The 13,830-nt window shown below is 40.3% G+C and overlaps 1 protein-coding gene across 1 annotated transcript in view; it reads left to right on the plus strand.

Annotated features, from left to right (window-relative positions):
• The first annotated feature begins 9,117 nt into the window (after window positions 1-9,117).
• The window catches only part of DNAH11 (dynein axonemal heavy chain 11), a 299,093-nt gene continuing 294,380 nt past the window's right edge, over window positions 9,118-13,830 (plus strand). Inside the window, exons 1-2 of the mRNA XM_050938580.1 lie at window positions 9,118-9,434; window positions 12,351-12,491. Coding sequence (XP_050794537.1) covers window positions 9,207-9,434; window positions 12,351-12,491 — 369 coding nt within the window. The 5' untranslated portion in view covers window positions 9,118-9,206. The remainder of the gene's footprint in view (window positions 9,435-12,350; window positions 12,492-13,830) is intronic.

The following is a 13,830-nucleotide window of genomic DNA, read 5'->3' on the forward strand; positions in this document are numbered from 1 at the left end:
AGCTCTGAAATTTCCAAAGGTTTAAGAGCAGAAAAACTTAAGTCAAAATGTCTTAAGACTTCTTTTTCCATTTTAATTAATGTTTGTGTGTAATTAAAATGGAAATATTATTTAACCAAAATATAGATCAATTTCTTATTGTTATGACGTATACGTCTATTCAACACTATGCTGATTAATAGGGAATGTCTCCTGTAATTATTTTATCACAACCTAACATTTGGTACACTACAGGCTATGTACTAATTAAGATGTCTATATAAAATAACAGTTATCATTTTCATATAGATAGACCCCCTGAATTATCTCAATAGTCCTCTATTTTGTTATGGTGAAGCTTTGGCTGCTTCATACTCTGTTTAAAAATTCCAAAGAAGCTCTGAAATTTGCAAAGATTTAAGAGTAGAAAAACTGAAGTCAAAATATCTTAACACTTCTTGATGATATAGCCTTTAATTAGTACACAGCTTGGTAGCCCATGGGGCTACTCTCAGGTTTAAAGTTAGGCACCTACGTAAAAATACTGATTAATCAGAGCCTAAGGCTGCTAAATTGCGGTAAACTCATGCTCCTACTCTTACTCAGGGAGGCATTTTACCTTATTAATGCCCAACACAACCAAACTAAAAGCTTCAAATTACATAATTTAGATTTACCATGGTTAATTTTATTTAATATTAAACTCAATATGCAAATTCATAGTGCTTGAAAAGCTCCCTTTCATAGAAATATTACAAAGGTGTAAAAAGAATGAAGATTGTGTAAGCTTTGTACATTATTTAATCATTGTGAATTAGCTGGGATTCACTATGGTCTTATTATTGCATAGCCGGACACTATTGTCAGCTGGACCTTTGTTCTGCCTTAATAGTGACTGTTTAATAACTGCCCTACTCACTTTGCCTCAGCAGGGTATTATATATAGCTGTAGTTTAAGAATGTTATTTAATTTAGAAGTTTTATTTAATTTGTCAGTGACAACAGACTGATTACCCAATAATTTACCTGTGGAGAGTACCCTGAGAGGCAATATACATTTAAAAATAATTATTTAGACAGGAATTTCTTGGATACAGATACAGACATTAATCTCATTTGCATTCTTGCAAATTCTTTACATGTAATTAACCATCTCATGAAATATAAGAGTTATTTAATTCTTGAAAAAGAATTCAGGAAACACACTTAGCAAATACATAAGCAACAAAGCAATGAAAAAGATTGAGTGAAGCAAATATTTGCCGTATTCTACTCTACTTGTTGAATGGAAATTATTTGTTAAGGAATAGTATAAGAGAAATTTATTGGAAAAACCAAAACAGATTTGGAGGTCTGTCACAGAAGCAAAGAAAGCCCCAAAGAACTCTATCTTTTTGTAATACTGTAGAAATTTAATTTCAGACATTACATAATAACCTATACCAATCCATTCTACAATTGTCAATGTTCATTTCTTTATCTCAATGATTTCTGTTCAGATGGTGTCCTTTGTTACCTCATGTATTTGTTTTATCCATTGAACCGTTTGCAGTAGCTATCAAAGATTTTCCAGAGGCTCAGAGCATCACAATTAATAATAAAAAACATAAAATGGCTCTTTGCAGATGACGTACATTCATTATCTTAAAGTGTTTTAGAGCTCTACAATATTATATGTTTCATGTAAATATGACCTTCCCACAGGTCCTTTGCTGACCATCAGGACAATTGAGTATTGTTGACTGAGTGCCTAAGAAATTAAAATTGAGTAAGACTTGTACACTAGGTATCTAGCTAAATTAATGATGCTACATCTTCTTACGTATCTTAAATTGAGACTTTCAGTCTATTTTTGGCTGAGTCAACTTGATAAAAGGCCTCCATATACTGAACTACTTGCGATATAAACAAGATAGACAGGATATGGAGCAACTTTATATAAAAAGAAGGGAAACACAACCAGTTTGTTCAGGCTCTAAAGTTACTTTGGCCTGATGATGAGACAGAAAGATATTAAGGGCTTGTTGGTTGGGTCCCATTCCTAAGTTATTAGTAGAGCTGGTCAAAACATATTGATTTTGAAATTTTTGTTTGAAAGGAGGATACATGTATTGCAAAAAAAAATCTCAAAAAATTCACCTCCATTTTTTTTTTGACCAGTTCAAGTTTCTAGAGTTCTGCTAGTGATGGGCCCTATTGTACTCCACTGTGGGTTGCACATGAGTACCATCCTCCCAGAATCAATGAATCTGAAAGTAGCCTTAGTTGGTCCATGCATGCACCCTGGCTTGCCTCATGCTTCCGACCAAGGTGATAAAGGCTGGGAGGGACCAGCTGCCTCTCCAGTTCCTTCTCACCACCCCATGGTCTGGGTCTGGACCTTTAGTGTCCTCAGTTCTGAGGTCGTTCTGAAAAACATTGTTTTATCTGTAAATAGTTTGTAGTTTTAATAACATATAGATTTAGTAGTTCTGATAGTTTTAGAACTCCACCTCACTGTACCCCATTCGGGTACGGGACTATGCCCAGAACTCCAGCCTTCAAACTCTGCGTCTCCTGCCCGAGATCCTCTCTGTCAGCAACAACCATCAACACCACCTCTGCTGCTTGTGAGGGGCTCACATTGCAGTTCAGTGCAGTATTTGTCAGTCCTTTCCCAGCCATACCCTAGAAGGACAAAAAAAAAATGAGGCATCCTTGTGGCACCTTAGAGACTAACAAATTTATTTGGGCATAAGCTTTCATGGGCTTGTTAATCTCTAAGGTGCCACAAGGACGCCTCATTTTTTATTTTTTTTATTTTTTTGCTGATACAGACTAACACTGCTACTACTGGAACCCAAAAGGACAGACACTTCCCTTCTGTAAATAACTCATGGAGATGGCCATAATACCTCAATTGGACCCAGGCCTAAACTTGTTGATGGTCAATTTATAACCATTTGTTCATTGGCACTTAACTTAAATAACTGCTGTCCCTTCCAGGTATTTATCCCTCTGGTGTATTTATAAAGAGCAATCATATCTTCCCTCAGCCTTCTTTTGGTTAGGCTAAAAAGCCAATCTCTTTGAGTCTTCTTTCATAAGGAAGATTTTCCATTGCTTCGATCATTCTAGTAGCTCTTCTCTGCACCTGTTCCAGTTTGAATTCATGTTTCTTAAACATGGGAGACCAGAACTGGATTCAGTATTCCAGATGCGGTCTCACCAGTGGCTTGTATAATGGTGCCAGCACTTCCTTGTCTCTACTGGAAATGCCTCACCTAATGCATCCCTGGATTTCATTAACCTTTTTCACAGCCGCATCACATTGGTGGCTCATAGTCATCCTGTGATAAATCAATACATCCAGGTCTTTCTCCTCTGTTGCTTCCAGGTCCCCAGGTCATAGCAAAAATTCTTAGTTAGTCCCTAGATGCATTACCTTGCACTTTGCACTATTAAATTTCATCCCATTTCTATTACTCTAGTTTTCTAGGTCATCTAGATCTTTTTGTATGATATTCTGGTCCTTCTCCATATTGACAATACCTCCCAGCTTTGTGCCATCTGCAAATTTTATTAGTACACACCCACTCTTTGTGCCAAAGTCATTAATAAAAATGTTGAATAATATAGGTTCCCAAGACCTATCCCTAAGGAACTCCACTAGTAACCTCCTTCCAGTTTGACAATTCACCTTATAGTATGAACTGTTGTAGTCTCCCCTTTCAACAGTTCCATCTTTCAATTCTCATATTAATTCCTATCTACTCCAATTTAACTAATAAGTTCCCATGTGGAACTGTATCAAATGCCTTACTGAAATCTGGGTAGATTAGATTTACTGTGTTTCTTTGGTCTAAAAAATCAGTTATCTTCTCAAAGAAAGAGATCAGACTGGTCTGACATGATCCATCATTTGTAAAACCATGTCAAATGCCTTACAGAAGTCTAAGTATATTACATCAGTACTATTATTTTTATCAACCAAACTTGTAATCTCATCAGAAAAAAAATTAAGATAGTTTGACAGGATCTATTTTCCATAAACACATGTTGATTTGCATCTGATGAAGTGGGCTGTAGCCCATGAAAGCTTATGCTCAAATAAATTTGTTAGTGTCTAAGGTGCGACAAGTACTCCTGTTCTTTTTGCGGATACAGACTAACACGGCTGATACTCTGAAATTAATTACATTGTCACCCTTTAGTTCTTTATTAATCGAGTCATGTATCAGCTGCTTCATTATCTTGCCTGGGGTCAATGTCAGGCTGACAGGCTTATAGTTGCCCAGGTCACCCCATTTACCCTTTTTAAAACTTGGCACAACATTAGCTTTCTTCCAGTCTTCTGAAGTCTTCAGTGCTCTGAGACTTAATGAAAAGCAACATTAACAGTCCAGTGAGCTCCTTGGCCAGCTCTTTTAAAACTCCTGGATGCAAGTTATCTGGACCTGCTGATTTAAAAGTGTCTGACTTTAGTAGCTTCTGTTTAACATCCACCAGATATTCTAGTGCAATGGAAAGAGTGTTATCATCACCATATGATGAAACTGAATCATCTGATTTCCCACCCAAAAATAGAACAGAAATATTTATTGAACACTTATTTTTCTGCATTAGTGTTCATAAGTCTACCTTCTTCTTCGAATGCTTGCTCATGTCCATTCCATTGTAGGTGTGTGTGCCTGCCAAATGCACCGATGCCAGAAGTTTCTCTCTCAGCGGTATCCATAGGGGATCGGCTCTGGCACTTTCTGGAGTGGCACACATATACTGTGGTATAAGGGGCGCTACCGGCTCCCCCCACCCTCAGTTCCATCTTGCTGGAAACTTGACTTCTAAAGGCGAACCCTAGTGTGAAGAACAGTGTAAACAGTCCTGTTACCTGGTTTCTGAAGAAATATTACACAAAGAAAATTGTAACTTAAATTGCAGAAGGATGGGAAGTATTGATTTATTACACAGTGGCTTTAGCTTAGCAGCTCAGAAGTCCTCAGAGTGACAGAAGGTTCACCTTCCACCTGACCTGGTTCGAGTACAACATTCTGAGAGAGCAATTATGAAGGTGACATGCTTTTCTTTAATAGTCTTCTATTTAAGCTGTCATATTTATTTATCCACAGAACGGGTACATGGAGTGGTAGTGCGGGCTTCCCTACAATGTCTGCCAATGTGCCTTGACCTGATTTAGTCCATGGGTTCTCTCTCAAGATTGCCATCAAAGGTGCCAGTTAGGGCTAATTGTGGTGATGATTTTTGTGATGTCTACAATCAGGGTTACCACCCATCCATAAACATATAAACTGTGTGTTTTATTTTTTAAAAGGTGAAGGCCTAAGCATGTTGGAAACAAAGAAGGAAGCCCTTCTGAGCAGTGAATGGTGCTGATCTTGCAAAGGGAGGATATGATCACTCTGCTCTGGTGTTCACTCTTCCCCTGGTGCTGCTGCCCTGGATCGAGGGATAGTGCATCCTTCTGGAGTAGATTTCCTACCATAGCAGTAGCAGCTGACTACTCTGACAGGTGGAGCTGCTGCTCCATTGCTGCCGGGAAATGATGTGCCAGGTGCACAGGTGTAGTAAAACTCTGTCAGGCAAGGAGTATCCCCCTGTGTGTTCTGCTTGAATAAACATAGATTAATAGATTCATAGATTCTAGGGCTGCAAGGGACATCAAGAGGTCATCGAGTCCAGTCCCCTGCCCTCATGGCAGGGCCAAACACCATCTAGACCATCCCTGATAGACATTTATCTAACCTACTCTTAAATATCTTCAGAGATGGAGATTCCACAACCTCCCTAGGCAGTTTATTCCTGTGTTTAACCACCTTGACTGTTAGGAACTTTTTCCTAATGTCCAACCTAAACCTCCCTTGCTGCAGTTTAAGCCCATTTGCTTCTTGTTCTATCCTTAGAGGCTAAGATGAACAAGTTTTCTCCCTTCTCCTTATGACACCCTTTTAGATACCTGAAAACTGCTATCATGTCCCCTCTCAGTCTTCTCTTTTCCAAACTAAACAAACCCAGTTCTTTCAGCCTTCCTTCATAGGTCATGTTCTCAAGACCTTTAATCATTCTTGTTGCTCTTCTCTGGACCCTCTCCAATTTCTCCACATCTTTCTTGAAATGCGGTGCCCAGAACTGGACACAATACTCCAGTTGAGGCCTAATCAGCGCAGAGTAGAGCAGAAGAATGACTTCTCATGTCTTGCTCACACCTGTTAATGCATCCCAGAATCATATTTGCTTTTTTCGCAACAGCATCACACTGTTGATTCATATTTAGCTTGTGGTCCACTATAACCCCTAGATCCCTTTTTGCCGTACTCCTTCCTAGACAGTCTTTTCCCATTCTGTATGCATGAAACTGATTGTTCTTTCCTAAGTGGACCACTTTGCATTTGTCTTTATTAAACTTCATCCTGTTTACCTCAGACCATTTCTCCAATTTGTCCAGACTGTTTTGAATTATGACCCTATCCTCCAAAGCAGTTGCAATCCCTCCCAGTTTGGTATCATCTGCAAACTTAATAAGCGTACTTTCTATGCCAATATCTAAGTCATTGATGAAGATATTGAACAGAGCCAGTCCCAAAACAGACCCCTGCAGAATCCCACTTGTTATAGCAGTGGAAACACGTTCTGTTTCTATCTAAGCCTCAATATACCACTCGTTTACTTATTGACTCAACACAGAGCAGTTTCAAGTGGGTCAGTATGTTCTATTTCCACCAGCTGCCCTATGCTTCCTTCTTCTCTACTGCCCTCCATACCACAAGCCAAGCTCAGTGACCTTTCTGTGCTGCTACTTTTCTGCACTTTTCTCCTAGCTATTTGCCCCCAATGTGGCTAGAAGTAGGTCCAGTTGTGTCTAAATCTGTGGAAGAATAGTGGAATGTACACCTTCGCTTGCTCTGAGGTGAAGAGAGTGTGTGGGGCATGTACTGAAAACAAAAGGGTGGGTTAGGAGCTGGTACCACTGGCACTGAACAGAGATGGGGTGGAGGGAAAGATGAGAGAAGATGATGTGTGATTTACGTGATAAAGCTAAACATTTTCTAATCTCATTTTTATTTAAAGTAGTTTTATTTTTGATGAATAGCTTCCTGTTAGCATTTTAAAAGTTGTTTGAAAAAAACCTTTGCCATCTCCCCATATATTTTTCTGTGGGTTTATTAATGTATCTACTGATTGCCAAAAAAAGAAAAATCCCTCTTTCAATGTTGTATACAGCTGTCCACTCGATACTGGACTGAGACTACCCACCCATTTCTGATAGGCCACTCATGGTATCAATTCTCAGACATCTTGGCTATATTTGAACTGCTGACCTATAAGAAAAGGGTTCTGTAAATTATTACTAGAGCCCTACCAAATTCATGGCCATGAAAAACATGTAATGGACCGTGAAATTTGGTCTGCCTTGTGAAATCTAGTGTTTTTTTGTGTGCTTTTACCCTATACTATACAGATTTCACAGGGCGAGAACAGCCTTTCTCAAATTGGGAGTCCTGACCCAAAAGGGAGTTGGAGGGGGGTTGCCAGGTTTTTTTTTTGGGGGGGAAGGGGGGCCACAGTATTGCCACCCTTACTTCTACACTGCCTTCAGAGCTGGGCAGCCTGGAGGAGGGCCCAGTTCTGCAGGCAGCAGGGCAGAAGAAAGGATGGCATATTATGGTTTTGCCACCCTTACTTCTGCACTGGCAGCAGCTCTACCTTTAGAGCTGAGCTCCTGGCCAGCAGCCACCGCTCTCCAGCCGCCCAGCTCTGAAGGCAGAGCTGCCACCAATGGCAGCACAGAAATAAGGATAGCAGTACCGCAACCCCCTACAATAACTTTGTGATCTGCCCACAGCTCCTTTTTGGGTCAGGACCCCTACAGTTACATCATGAAATTTCAGATTTCAATAGCTGAAATCATGAAAGTTATGATTTTTAAAATCCTATGACTGTGACAGTGACCAAAATGGACTGTGAATCTGGTAGGGTCCTAATAATTCACCAAACTGTGGCATTTAGATATATACAAATATTGCATGCATATATATCTTTAAACTAACCATTGCACTGTACTTAGAATAATGTGCTTTCTTGGACTCTTGTTACAATCTTACATGCATGTTTAGGTTTGAGTATTGGGTATAAAACATGCTAAGTACTGTACTCTTTTAAAAAGTGCAAAGGTGGAGCATTATTTTTCCACATTCACATTTTATATGCATGTTTTGTAGTCACTTAATCGTAGTTACATTTTGTTGTTGCAACACCAAGCAGCTGAGTTATTAATCACAAAGCTGCCTCCCCGCCCCCATTTAAAAAAAAAACAAAACTGTCCATAAGCGCTGTCCCCACAACAATGGGTGCTGGGATTCACAAAGAGGAGCGCGCATTTCACGCTTAAATCTTCTCATTCTGCCCTCTCTGCGCTCCAAGGGTGTGGGATTCCTCCTCCCGCCAGGCCCCGCACCTCCAGCACGGCCAGGATCCTATTCAGCTGCGCTCTGGGCTCCTCCGGACTCTGAGCGCCTAGCCAGAGCCTCACCGAGCGGCGACTGCCCCGTTGCGCGGGTGCCTGGCCGGGTCGGGGGCGCGGGCAGAGCTGGGGTAGAGAAGGAGGGAGGCTGCACCTGGAACTGTATCAGGGAGCGTGAAACCCTCCGACCTTATTCTGACTCCCCAGAAACGCTGAACATCTCTGCCGCTCTCTCCCCCCCGGCTGGTGGGTGGCTCTGGTTGGTTCCCCAGGAGGCGGTGCCCTGGTTGGGAAGAGGTGTGATTTACTCCCCGGAGAGGCGGGGCCGGCTGTCCCAGTGGCTCCGTCATCCCCAGGGAAACCGGACGCCGCTGCCCTGCAATTTATGGCAGCTGAGGCTGCAGCAGGCAACAATGTAACTAGTGCCCTGGCTGCTTGTCAGGGACCACAGGCCGGGCAGTGAGGTAGCCGCAGGCGAACTGCAAATACAGGGCAGGGGAGGAAGGAAACTTTACAGAGAAGCGATTGCGCCGTCCTGTAGCTGAGGGGATTTGTAAGGCGGGCCGAGCTGGGGCTGTAGAGGGAACTGAACTGCAAACCACCCGGGCCAACCAAGGCTGGTGCATTTGCAAGGGGACACCAAGTGGTATCTGGTGTGCAGGCGGGAGTTTGAAGGCGAGGGCCACGTTGTTCCCCGAGCCGCAACTTGTGCGGGAGTCCGCTTGCGCGTCAGCGGCTCCCACCAGCCCTTCTAATTCTGGGGCTGGAGATGGAGGAGGAAGAGGCTGCGCAGGAAGAAAGTTTCACCAAAGAGGAGAGGGTCCGGTTTGTGGGGCACCGTCTGGCACTTTTGCTGAACTTTCAAGCAGAGAAATGGAGCAAATATCTTGAAAATGAGGAGAACCAGAAAACCCTGGGGGAGTTTTTGGATAAAACCGAAGCAGCTTTCTTGCTGTTTTGCTCCCCTCGGGCAGGAACGTTAACAGCTATGCAGAAGGTAAGGTGCTCAAGTGTGAATTACAAATACGGTACCCACTGGGTTTTGGGATGCTGCAAATATATTTGCTAGTGTTTTATAGCACAGAGACCTTAAGACATGCCATGAAAGCACGATCCCACTGCTTGGCCCTTTCAGGGTTAGGACTTCCCGATGAATGGAGTCAAGCCTCTTTAATATTAGTAGAGATGGGCAAAATTGGGGATAAATTGGGAGCAGAGTTTAATTTTATCTGAACCACCGTCACCAACAATGTTTAGACCTTTCTGGTTTTGTCCCCACTGCAATGAGGGAAATAAGTGGAAATATATGAACAATTTTTATTCAGATTAATTTCACTTTAATCTTTAGTATAGACGTCCTAGCATTAATGCACTCTGCAGAAACTACTTCAGTCAGCCATTCCTTTCCACCCCTCTGGTAGTCTTATCCCTTTTCTTAAGGGTCTTCCTTTTAAAGTAGTGATATTCAGACTGAGGCTTGGGAGGACCAAGTGGCTTTTTAAAGTGTCTGCTGTGGTAATTGGCATCACATGATTAAAACACTGATTTGATTATTAACCAATCAGGATCTTTTACTGTGTTAAGTTATCAGCTTGTACTATTAAACTTACTTGCTGTGAGAATGCTTATATATTTATATATAGTATTGTAGTAAATGAAACAATGAATTCACAATACTATGCCTCCGGGTAATGTTGATTGCTAATTTGGTTCCTGAATCACTCAGATCTGAGGATCACTGCATTTAAAATGTGATTTGGTTAAGGTAGGATCAGATTGAGACAGACATGCCCTTACACTTGTGAGTACACGAATAGATTCATTTAAATCAATTGGATTACTCATGGGAGTAACTGCTCACCAGTGTGAGAATGGAGGTGCAAGCTGGTCTATAGTGATGGAGAGGACTCAACCCTCTAGACTGTTAGCTATCCTGTTTAAAATACATGGGTTAAATCGTGGCTCCACTGAACTCAATGGCAGTTTTGCCATTGACTTCACTGAGGCCAAAACGTCACCGGCAGAATGTAATAGCTAACAAACTTACTGGTTTTAACTAGGAATGCAAGTAACTGAGAGTACTTAGTATTGTATATGTGTGTTCCTTAGTTAATACCTCAATTTCTAAAGATATCAGTGCACTCAGTTAAAATACCCACTGCACATCTACATCACTGGAGATTAAAAAAATAATAATTTTGTCCTTGAATTGTCTTGATCGTTGACTATCAGCTGCCAGAAACTTATTAGTAACCCTATAATGCAAGTAACTGTCCTCTAAGACAGTTTCTACTACCAGAATTGGGTTTCCAGGGGAATAAAAGGAGTTACTTTGTTCAGTATACTATCCAGTTTCCCTAAATTAATTAATTAAAAAAAATCTCGCCTGTAGCCCTCTTTCCCCATATTTCTTGACCCTTGGAGTACTATTTTGCTGTCGCTTATGTCTCTTGCCAAAGAATCAAACAGAAAATCTAACTTAATTATATCAAACCAATGGGACGAGTGCACACAATAATGAGTGCTCCAAGCCACACTGCCTGATGGGGCCATTCCATTGGTCACCCTGTGCCACTTAATTATAGTAAATGTCATTAGTTTGTTTTAAAATATCTTCACAATGCTGCCTTGAATGTGTGATGTAATCCAGAAAAGGAGCACCTTTGTGGCTTTGTATTTTAAAAACAGTTCATAGGACAATTTTATAAAGCCTGGCTCTGGTCAAAGCCTCTTGTGGCTACTTTCTGTGGCAGACTGAAAAATATATGGTCGCTTACACTGAGATTTTTAATTAATTATGAATATAAATAATACTGTCAGTACACTAGCTCTGTCTTTCTCTGTATTTAAATTCAATTTATTTTACACTATCCCCACATTTTCAGTTATTGTGCAGATTTTGTACTGGCAACACATAGGTTTGTAGTATTGAAATGTCAAGGGTAAAGCTGTGAAAATTTTGGCAGCTGGTTAGGAATCTCTTGGATCTTTAATTTCAGGCTGTCTGCAGACCCTGGAAGATGACAGTGTATCAGATGTTGCACTCTGTACAGTTTCTTTTGGAACCAGGAAGTCTAGTGTGTGTGTGTGTGTGTGTGTTTTTTGTTTTTAATGAAAGTTTACGTTCTGGAGTACGTTCTGAACAAGGGTGGAATAAATGGCAAATTCCATAGCTCTTAAATGATGGAATACATCCGCCTCAAAGAAACGTAAAATTGAAAGTTTAGGGCCAGATTGTTGTGCATCTAACACTTTTATGAAGAGGGATATGGTTTTGGAAAGAGTTAATTTATTGTTGGATGTGAATTAATAGTTAGGCTAAACTGCTGTCATAAACATTCATTTAGCTTGTATTGAGTAGAAGTTATGGGCATATAACAAGGGATAGAATTTGGCCCTTTTTATCATCTGGAAGTACTTTACAGACATCATGTATGGAGTTCATTTCACCCACCCCCAAGATACAAGCACACTGTTGTCTGAAAATGTGACCATAGTTCTCTGTCAGTATGGTATAAAATGGGGTTTTTGGTTCTTGTTTTTTAGGGCTTTTTTTTTTTTAACTGGTGCCTATTTGCAAAAGATCAACTACATGCAGGTGAAAAATCAGATGTCAAAGTAAGTCCAAGGTCTGGGTACAAATTTTTGAACACTTACACAGCACAGGGATTCTGAAAAGATGTTTCAGAGTCCCAGGCTGCTCTACTGCCAGCTCTTTTTGTACCTCTGTGCCCTGCTCCCTCCACTCAGTCCCGACAGGCCTGATCAGGACCTCAATATTGTATCCGAGTGGTAGCCGATATACAGTATTGTATGTCACATAATAGGCAGCTATTGGTGTTTGTTCTCTGACTACTTTGTACTGTAAAGATCATATTCTTGTAGATCCGATAACCTATGACTCTTGTTTTAGATACCCAGTGATATAACACATAAATTAGTTTGCATTATGAAGACCACAGAACGCATTGGAACAGACAATTACAAAAAAGAGCTGATATTTGAAGAGTTGTCTGCAACACCACTTGAGCATACAGTTGATTTCATAGAAGAGGTATTTATAACTAAACATTTGTGATAAACCTTAAATTTTAAGTCTTGCATTTATTATAGTTTCCAACAGATAGTGGACAGCAGAAAAATAATGCTTACACTGGTAAAAGGAAAAAAAAATTACGATAAAACTGCAGCTACTCTGTTGCCTAGACATGTCACAAAAGGATGGATAGTGGAGGCATTGTAATATATGTTGTATTATTATTATTTAATATATATTTGTAACTGAAGTGATTTCATCATTTGAATTATTGTGAAGCTTGAAGCACACACTGAACATTTTGTATAACCTGCTTGTAATAGATTAAGTGCTTGCTTGATTCTGTTCAGGCATCTAGAACCCCTTTTCAGCAGCCCAGATTTTGTGAGGGACATTGTACAGTACTCCTCTTGTCCAAAGGATGTCAGCATGAAAGATAGGTTAGGAGTCAGTTCTCCTGTGGTTGATTATTATCTCCTCATTCAGGAATATTGAAATAGCAGATGTTAGTTACATGCCAAAAGTTAAGAGTATATGCAGTCATTACTCCAGATCAGAACTATGTGAATTTTAATAATTAAAAATAGCTTTCACAGTCACATGAGCAAAAATTTTTTTGCATCTGATGAATCTATAACTATTTCACAGGAAGGGCAGGGGCGCTGGAACAATTTATATGGTGGGGTTGCTGACAGCCATTGAACCAAACTCTAAACCCTGTATATGATGGAAACCACTTTAAGTCGAGGGCAGAAGGTGCGTCAGCCCCCCCAGCACCCTTAGTTCCAGCAACTATGAGGAAGGGAGAATAGGATCAATGAGGCGGGGTATATAAAAAGTTTTCCCCACTAATAGGAGTTCAGTTCCAGTAGATCTCAGCCAACCTTTTACTCCACTTTTGCTGAACCTTCCTCTGAAATGTAAATCAAAAGATAAATATATATGCAAAGTTTTAAAATCTTGTCACTTTTAAGTAAGAGAATAATATAACCAAAAAGGAGGAATATGAAAACAAGTAACTGGATGAGATAAGTTGCGTAGCATCAAACAGACATCAGAAATCATTCATTTGGTATACGTGTAACTTCCTGTTACATAGATACATAGTCATATTATTCAAAACACTTCACTTTTGTTTTTACAGCCTGTGTTGGTAGGCTCTCAGGATCAAATTCAATGCTGATGAAAGTAGTGCAACATGTTTGACATCAGTGCTTGCACCAGGGTTGAATTTGGAATCTTATGGTTGGAAGAAAAACTTTTTTTTTTATTACAAATGTAAATGCTTAATCCCCTAGATGGCCAGGTATCACTTCTTTGTGTTTAGGTCTATAGCACGACCACTGTCTCCTTTTCA

This window comes from Gopherus flavomarginatus, chromosome 2 (genome assembly GCF_025201925.1).
Source record: "Gopherus flavomarginatus isolate rGopFla2 chromosome 2, rGopFla2.mat.asm, whole genome shotgun sequence".
Taxonomy (NCBI): Eukaryota; Metazoa; Chordata; order Testudines; family Testudinidae; genus Gopherus; species Gopherus flavomarginatus.